Genomic DNA, 9,897 nt, shown 5'->3' with positions numbered 1-9,897 from the left:
TATACAGTACTGCTTACTATACTGCCCTTGCTCACTTGGCTTCGTTTGGCTCCCATCAACATCATTACAACAAACACAGACATCTTTTAAGAATAATACGCAAAATTACAGCAAGTAAGTTGATTTGCGGTGGCGCGAAATCTTTCGTTACACCCGAACTTAGCCCTTCCTTACTTGTTACTGATGTTCTTGTCGAGCCGCTCCGGAGTTAAAATTTTTGGTCATCCCTGTTGTACATACATATTTGTTTTCTCATCTACTTCGGTTAATTCTACGCAATTTTTTGGTTCAGCTGAATGAATTTTAGTTTGTGATGAAATTCGATGATAAAACGTCAAAAATTGTTTGGAAATTTAATATTGTTCATTTATATTAAGGTGTCGAGGTGAGCAATTGTCCTACCACGAAAGAGGCCAAACACGCGTATATATATACGCGGACGAATACAAAATGTTCTTAGTAATTTTTTAAGAAACAAATTAGTATGTGGAAAAACTATGAAAGGCGGTGTCAAGCATGTTCGAAGGGCGACCAATTCCACATTTAAAGAAATATATAATATGATGTCCAGCACGATAATGCTCCCACTCATACTGCAAGGGTGGTAAAAGATTGAATTAAGTCTCAAAAGGCTGATTTGCTTAAATAGTCTTAATATAATGAAAAATATATGGTTGTTATCGCGCAAGATATATAAAAGGGGCACACAATTCGACAGCAAAAAAATTTAATCTCAGCAATTAATGCGTGTTCAGGACTCAAATATTGGAAAATTTGTATACCGTGTGATCCTAGCTATCCATGTGTTTGCAGTTATTTAAAACCAGGAAAGATTCACTATTAAAACATTTTAATTTTTTTGTGTTAAACCTAATCAGGTGATGAGAAAATATCATTATTTGTGTTACTTTTTCAGAAGAAAAATTAACCAGGAATAAATATTACGTTTACGAAAATCATACCTCGGCATCTAATTAATAAACGATTTGAGAATTATAGGAAATTTTTCATGTAAATCGGAATTTTGGTTTAGGAGTTACAGGCCAATTACTACCTCGGTGATCATGAACCTATTCTGTTGAGCCGCAGTGTACGTAGTCGTACGTAAGTACGAGGTGGGTGCAAAGGAAAAGTAGAATTTTGATTTTTGGCGGGCTGTGTACATTCGATGGTCGATATTTTGTTTTTGTTATAATCGGAGCCAATTATAGTTATAATTAGGAGCCAATTTCGATTAGTAGTGTTTTTTTTCGATTTTTGACTTTGACAGAAATGGATCAAAGAATATGTATTAAATTTTTCGTAAATGGAATAAAGTGCTCCAGACACTTGAAATAAGTGGTCGCCCCGTTGTACAGAAGGGCGAGAAGATTTTGATGACGATGACCATCCTGAGGTGACATGAAATCTTGAAAATCGTCGAATTACTGTTAGGGAAGTTGCATTAGTTTCGCTCAGGCGTTGTTGAATGACGTCAACAACGGTCCGGGCTTGCTCAAACAATTGATTTGGCCCACTGCGACTCTTTCCTATTCCCAAAACTGAAGAAACCAATGAAAGGAAAGCGTTTTGCCAAAATAGATGATATCAAGTCAGAATCGAAGAAACAGCTGATGGCCATACCGAAAAGCGCATTTCAGAAGTGCTTCGAGAATTTTGAAAAGCGAAAAGGGAGCAAAATAGATATTGATGAATAAATAAGTACTTTTAAAAAGAATTCAAAATCCACCTTTTGATTTTATTTACCATATGTTCCGCGGTTATAGCCAAGTTAACTACAGAGCGCCAGTCGCTTCTTCTCTTCGATATTTGGCACCAATTGGAGGTACTAAATGCAACCAGGTCCTTCTCCTCCTGATCTTTCCAACGGATTGGAGGTCTTCCTCAACTTCTACCGTCGGGTACTGAATCGAATGCTTTCAAAGCTGGAGTTTTCTAATTCATCCGATATATGGTATGTTCACATATGTTTAATTATACATTGACCGAATTATATATAGGGAAAATATAAATTACAAAAAATGGCACTGCTGCTCGATCTACCGCTATTTACTCTCTGGAAAAGATTCTCAATTCAAACATTTTATATACAATATTCTAATACGCGACAGACAAACTTACTATCGGTGGGTGATTTAATTATTGTTTTCAGAAAGGAATTGGCGTAGTAAAATAGCGCTTGGGTGTGGAATAAAATATTATAATTGTAAAAAACTGGTCTTTCGAAGAAGGCTGTCACATAGAGATCTCACAGAGTTCTACAATACTGATTCGATACCGAATCACAGAAACAACGTCCCCATCTGGTGTAGAAAAAAGTGCATCTGTCTAGAACTAATATTTCCATACTCTTTCGGTTTGGGTCGTACGACTTCTTTCGGTCTACAAACTTGAAAAACACCTCTCCGGAAAAGAATTTATGTCGAATGACATTGTCACCGTTACGGGGGTCTAAATTTAAGACTTCCATAAAACGTATTTTTCAGAAACCTCATAGAGTGTGAAATGGTTATGTTGAAATAGCTCAGGAATTCTACTTATCACCATTATATCCAATATAGAGATTTACCACTTTACATATTGTACTTTGATCTTTTACTGATCTCCGCTTCTCTGGTACCTAATATATTAAATCTCGGACCATTCGTATATCTCAATGGAAAATGTTTTAACCAAATTAAAAAAAAATATTTTAATCACTGTTATATCGGGATATCAGTACTCACTTCCGCACATCAATACTTATATTATAATGAGGAAAGATTTGATTGTTTGAATTGAATAGGCTCCGAAACTACTTGACGGATTTGAAAAATTCATTCACCGTTGGGAAGTAAGACTCTTTCTCTCACATAGGCTATATACATATATAAGGTTAGGGATCCTTACTAAAACGCCAATAGTGTGCGCTGCGAATACCATACCATTGATTATAGAACATAATTTTGTACTAGGAACATACATATAATCTACAAAAAATGTCGCGACAGCTTTGCTTTTATTAAAAAAAAAATAATAATTAAGATGCTACGTCTGTAAAAGCTCTTTATTTGTGTCTTAGTAATAATCCTTTGGGTCCCGGGAGGGGAGTGAATGTCATGAAATAAAGTGCAGCGCGACTCACTCGACCAGTCCGAACGAAGCGGTCATGTGCGGAATTGAATATAAATAACATTAAAAGTTCGATATTCACATCTCATCGTCTATGGTATATGGGGAAGTCACTAATGATATAAGATATTAAATATGATTGTAATCCAATAATAGCTTTATTGAATAGCGAATTGATTTAAAACATCCTTTGATATTAAATTTTGCCAACACTTGAAAAATTTGTTCGCCGTGCAAATAACACCATTGGTAACCCCTACTTGGTTTCTTATAAAGTTTTATTTTAGCTTCACCTGTATGTTTGTAAATTTTTTCAGTGGCACTTAAACCAGAGAACTTAAAACAAGTTAAGTTCTCTGCTTAAACACCAGTAATGTATTTGAGCAGCACTGTGAAAACAGTTTGGGAAGCACTACAAAAAAAAAATGTCCCTAAAACTATGCAAAGTAGAACTAAAAGCAGAGAATGTTAAAAGGGGGAATATTGGCAGAGAATGTTGATGAATAGAGAAGGAGCAGAGAACGTAAATGAATCACTCATCAACATTCTCTGGTAAAAACTCCAGCATTTACATACATATCTACATATGGGCGTTACCTGGCCTATATGCTAATTGAGCAAAGAATAATAATAAAACAGTGGCTAAAGCAACCGCGTTCCCACTTTCGAAATTGCATGGCTGGTAAGCTAGAAATCCTAAAACCATGAATCTTAAATTTTATTCCCCCTTTTATTTTATTAATTGGGATCTTTGCAAATCTCAATTCAGTTACTTTAAAAGCATATTTTATATGCCTCATATGTGCATTAAATGTTCCTTATTAATGCGTATATATGTATGTAGTATGCTTACCTCTCCTTGACCTGCACAAACAAAGCACTAAGCTCTAAACTTTTATGCGAGAATTATTTTAAACTAAGCAAATATTATTTATGAATAAAGTCGAAAACGTGTTTCCGGGTATAAGAATCCAAGAGATTTTACTTAAGGTTTAATTTTGAAAAAGACTGTTACAAATATACCGTCAATAAAAAAAATAATGAATTTTATATTTGACATTTTACTCAAAATTACAATAATTATTGTCTTTTTTTATAATTTTGAACACAAGCTTATTTTCAAGAGCACTATGGCGATTTCATCAGGTCTTATGATAAAAACTATGAGGATAATTATGGTTTTAGTAAAAACGTGCTTGGCACCCGGTAAAGAATTTCGTCAAAACCGCTTGGCAACCAATGTGTTGACATAATTGGGTCATAAACTATCCTATTTTTTAAATTTGGATCAAACTAGACACAGTGAGCTATATTTTACTACCCCGGACAAAACGTTACACGTAATTTTTATTTATATAGAAGAAAACTAAAGCATACTTTACTTGTTTTTTTTATACTCTCGCAACCTGTTGCTACAGAATACTTGTATAATAGTTTTGTTCACCTAACGGTTGTTTGTATCACCTAAAACTAATCGAGTTAGTTATATTGTTATATATATATAAATGATCAGGATGAAGAGACGAGTTGAAATCCGGGTTACTGTCTGTTCGTCCGTCCGTCCGTGCAAGCTCTAACTTGAGTAAAAATTGAGATATCTTTATGAAACTTGGTAGGCATGTTTCTTGGTACCGTGAGACGGTTGGTATTGCAGATGGGCGTAATCGGACCACAGCCACGCGTGGCACAGCCCACTTTTAGGTGAAAACCCATATCTTGGGATCTGCTTATCCGATTTCAACTAAATTCGGTGCAAAACGTTCTTTTCATATTTCTATGTTATAGTGCGAAATCGGACTACAACCACGCTTATTTCCCATATAACACATTTTCAATTCCATCTGATTCTTTCACTTTCCACTATGCATATCAAGCAACAATAATTATATCGGGGTAAAACTTTGCGTGAATAATACGTTTAAAGTATGCCAACTTGTGACCAAAAATTGTCTAAATCGAACCAAAACTGTTCAAGCCCCTAAGTACTAACTATGTGGACCCCAATGCCTATAGTCGATCTTCTACCGAAAATATCAATAAATCCACAAAGAAATCTCAAACGAGTATACTTTGCGAGAGTATAAAATGTTCAGTTATATCGGAACTTAGCCCTTCCTTTCTTGTTTTTTTTTTATATCTAAATTTTAGGAAAATATAACAGTATTAGTAGGAGGATTATTATGGGTTACAATTATGTATACATTTATTTTTAAGAAAATATAACATTAGTTATCTATTCTTCCGAGTTACAAAATTTCAAACACAAAAACTTCTTAAAAGTATAAATTTGAGTGGACAAAACGAAAGCACCCCCATTCTTTGTTAAAAAAAAACATCACCGCGCTACCATAAACCACTACAAACGTTATTGAGACATTTTTTAAGGGGTTGATGACGGCGTTACTGTTCAGTTGCGATTTAACTCTAAATAAAACAGAATAAAAAATATGGCGAGAAATACTTATTCATCCGACTTTAAAAATAAAATAACAAGTGATTTGCAAAACGGTTTATCCCGACATAAAATTACTTAAAAATATTCGGAGAATGGATTAGTGGTGTTGCAATCAATAAAGCAATTTTAAGCAAACTGGCAGTATACGTACTCGGCACAGCGGAAAAAGACAACGAAAAACTAAACCAAGAGACGATTCATTGATCAAAAGGCCAATCCAAATTTATCCTCCAGTCTCTTCCAATCAAATACAGAAACAGTTTTTTTAGCAGTTAGTGCACGAAAAATTAGAAGACGAGCTGTTGAGGCCGGGTTGTTCTGTCGGCGTCCAGTTAGAAAGCCTTTTATTTCAACAAAAAATAGAAAGACAAGACTCGATTTTGCGACAGCTCATCTCGATTTGAGTATTCAGAAATGGAATACAATTTTATTCTCAGACGAATCGACAGAGACTTCCAATCCTAAGCATTGTGTTGCGATCATTAAATATAGTGGTGGTAATGTTATGGTCTGGGGCTGATTCTCTGGACACGGCATTGGACCTATTCATAGAATAAATGGAATAGTGGACCAGTTTGTTTTCACCGACATTATAAAAACGTAATGCTAGCGTATACTGAAAAGGAAATGCCACTAAAATGGAAGTTTCAGCAGGACAATAACCCTAAGCATACCTCTAGGCCTTGTGAAACTTAGTTGCAAAAAAAAACGGAATTGATGTTTTAGACTGGCCGGCGTAATTACTCGAAACAAACCAAAGTAGGGGGTGCTTTAATTTTTTCCAATACTGTACATATATGAATGTATATATTTTGCTTGTTTGTTATAAATTCTTTACTTTAAGTTGAACTAAATAAAAGGGTGTCTATATGTTTACTTGAATCGAAATAGGCATGCAACAACTGTAATAAAAACGAAATCATATAAATTTATATCAATTAATATACGAATGAAGCCACGTATATAAAACGAAAAAAAATTTATTCCATAAGACATCTCGACTGTTCTTGAGGTGTAGAAAAAACTATTGCTCGAATTAATCCGTCTCTAACAGATTCACTTGGATTGCCTACATTGAACATAAATTTAACCCTGTTACAGACCACATCTGGTACGCAAGTGTACATTGGATACCACCCAACTTTGTTGAAAACTACATACACCTTATATATTAAATTTCGATATACATAAACTGGCCGGTCAAACGTTATTTCTAGCAATGAATCATATCTAACACGTGACGTACAGTGTGTGTACGTAAGTCTTGATCCTTGGATATCTTGAATATGTGCATAAAGAATTTCCGTATATCTCTCGGAAAAACCAGCCGAATTCATTAGCTCTCCACAAAGGACCTGAGTTGGCACTTGAACCCCTGTATATATAGTATTGTTAACAGTATTTAAAAATATGCATTATTAATTTAACAAACCTGTTATCCATATATTACTATCCACTTGAAATGTTAGTCCGCAATCGGTAACACTAGTATTTCTATAGTCAAATTGCTGATTTAGCGTTCGAACGCAGTATGAACGTCGAGTGTCGTTTGTAGTTAAATCAGAGTCATGACAGCCTTGAAAAGTACTTACATTATTTGAAGATGCCTGAGGAGTAGTTGTTACAATAGATGCGGTATTCCCTGTGAAAGTTTCAAATGGAGCAAATACTGCTGGACCACTTGATGGGGTGGGCCGATGGTATGATGGTAAATCTCGTTGGCTTCGCGATTCATAATATTCCCGGCTTGTTCTCGAGCTGCAGAAACCTTCGGGCATTGGACAATCATTAATAGTTGGACTTGAAATTTTAATAAGAATTGCTAGAGCTTCATTCTGCTTGAGAAGCTTTGAACGCGCAGGACCTTCAGCAAATTGCTGAGGTGTGAGTGTAAGAAAACGTATCTTCTGAACCGCTTGGCGTATAAGTCTTTCATCAATTTCATTATTTGAACAAGAAAATGACGCAATCATACTTATGTCTGTCGGTGCAGCATTTTTATGCCTATTTTTTTCTTCATACGTAGTGGAAGTATCATTTTCTACAACAACCACGTCTTCCACTAAATGCGACGTATCAGAGTTTTCTTGTCGACTCTGAACAAGACTGGTATCGTCTGGCTCCATTTTAATCTCTACAACTTCGGATGCGTTATCTAAATCAAAAGAGTGTTGCAATGCTCCCTTATCTAACGATGAGGATGGCGCCATCGGCATTCCTTCATTTTCAACAAAAAGTGCGCGCTCAGAAGCATATTTTACTAAAGCATTAAAAAGTTCCAACTCAGACGTAACATTCAATCGGTCTTGATCAAGAATAGCCATTAATGTTGATATTTCTATATCAACAAAACTGGGATCAGCTAGCACATCGCGTGTATTGGCTGCTATAATCTAAAAAATAAATATAAGTACATATGATATAATAAAAATTTATATTACTTACACTCATACTACTCTGCATTAAACGTGGTTCGTCAAATAATTTAGCAAATTCATATGCACGGCAAGCATTTTTGGGACTTAAATCTGCCCAGAGAAAATGCGTGCACTGCTCTACTACATAAGGCAGCATATACTTCTTTGCAACGTAACACAACTCACAGGCCTTATCGAAGGAGCTTATGCTAATGCGATCTGAATATATATACTCCAACATTGCTTGAAAAGCATCGGGCTGTACATCAGGTATTAAAATAGGATCACTCTCATCGGGGAGGTTACCATAGAACATTCGTTCAAAAACAGGTGAAGACATGGCTAATATTAGTTTGTGTCCACAAAGTATGCGTTGATTTGGGGAAGCCCCAACAAGAAATTTACAATCAGACCACTTTTCCGACTGCAGTAAATAAAGTCCTCGCTCTTTTATTTGCTGAAAACCATTTTGCCAGTCCAACTCCATTTTTTTTAATCCTTCAATTAAATAAATATCACAACTCTGTATATTTACACAAATTAAAAAATAGATACCGTATTGCCATATCAATGAAATAGTTTGTATATAATAATAAATTAATCGCAATATAATACCTCGTTTACAAAAGGTAAAATGGAGTCATGTCAATTATACATTTGCAATACAATTTTTTTGTAAAATGCGTTTATAGTGCCGCATTTCTGATATTTTTGAACTTTAATGCAAAATATATTGAAATTTCACTTGCGTGAGAAGTTAAATTATACAGTTCTATTAATTAAAGAATTCCATGTACAATTCATTTCGAAAATTACCTTTTCATTTACCAGCAACTACCGAACTTAGTTTCGGAACAGCAATTGATTATAAAAATATAGTGGCTTTTTAAAAGTAGTGTTGCTGATCAAGGATCATGGCTTTCGGGTCACCGTAAAACTCTTAAAAATATTCCAAGTTAGATATTACAAAATATAAGCATAGGGCCTCGGTATAAATTTACTGAAAACATTACATTTTTATGATATTTCATACAAAGGAATCACAAATCTATTTGAATTTTAATTTTAAAAATTTTTTAATTTAAAAATTCGCAACCCTGCCGCTAGGTAACCGTATACCAAAATATACATTACGCATATATTTTAATTTGTATTTATTTAAGTACGTTTCCAATAATAATTTACTAAAATTGATCTCCAAAAAAGTCAATGTTTTTTAAAAATTTTATGAACTTAATTTTTCCAACTTCGTTTCATAGATTGTAATAATTGTGCTTAACGCAGCATTGTTGTTACTGTTGTTGTTGTATCGGTTATCTAATTCCCGCTTGGGTGTCAAGTTTCAGTTTGGGTGGCAAGTTCAGTTTGGGAGGCCCAGCGAGCTGTTTCGACGGGGTCGGACCATAGGGAAGAGGGTGTTAGATGTGGGGTTTGTTTAGCATGCAAAGAGGTGTTAGAGCCGATTCTGGACAAGTAGTTTAGTAGATGGAGTTTACCCTGCTACAGTATCCAGAACGAAGTTGCGCAAGGGTCACTCTAGATTCTCGTGGCAACTCGAGTTCCTCGTCTGCGATGGGTGGTGGTTTGACTCCAAGTACGCCATTCGATGTTCTTGGGAGGCGGTTCCGCTTCAAGCAGAAAACTGCAAGGGTAGTTTCTGCGGAAACAATCCAGCAGAAACTGCTGGAAAGGAACTCGTTATGTTCCTTAACCGGAAGTATATGGGCCTCACTGTGTAGGTGTTCGATTAGGGACATCAAGAGGCGTGATAGTCCGGAGTGCAGTGTTCTGACTATCTGGGGCTTCTTCGTCTGCGTTGTAACATTCAGGCGACCATACTGTTGCAGGGAGCTTAAGACCGGCGGGCCGATTGCCTTGTAACTTGCCAGCAACGTTTTTTGTCTTTCCCCCATA

At 35.5% G+C, this 9,897-nt stretch overlaps 1 protein-coding gene across 2 annotated transcripts; it reads right to left on the bottom strand.

The window, feature by feature from the left end:
* Positions 1-5,278: 5,278 nt before the first annotated feature.
* Positions 5,279-8,580, bottom strand: LOC106614705 (uncharacterized). Of its 2 annotated transcripts, XM_014230594.3 has the most exons (4): positions 8,539-8,580; positions 8,012-8,481; positions 6,999-7,959; positions 5,279-6,941 (listed from the first exon to the last, which is right to left on the bottom strand). In XM_014230594.3, the coding sequence occupies exons 2-4, from the start codon at positions 8,468-8,470 to the stop codon at positions 6,547-6,549; spliced, it is 1,815 nt and encodes a 604-aa protein (XP_014086069.3). In that variant the 5' UTR covers positions 8,471-8,481; positions 8,539-8,580; the 3' UTR covers positions 5,279-6,546. The 2 variants fall into 2 exon arrangements, with proteins under 2 accessions (XP_014086069.3, XP_069966946.1); XM_070110845.1 differs by lacking the exon at positions 8,539-8,580 and having other exon boundaries at positions 8,012-8,531.
* Positions 8,581-9,897: the final 1,317 nt, after the last annotated feature.

Source organism: Bactrocera oleae, chromosome 5, assembly GCF_042242935.1.
Source record: "Bactrocera oleae isolate idBacOlea1 chromosome 5, idBacOlea1, whole genome shotgun sequence".
NCBI classification, from domain to species: domain Eukaryota; kingdom Metazoa; phylum Arthropoda; class Insecta; order Diptera; family Tephritidae; genus Bactrocera; species Bactrocera oleae.
The sequence above is the reverse complement of the archived record's forward strand: the minus strand, read 5'-3'. Positions and strand labels throughout refer to the sequence as shown.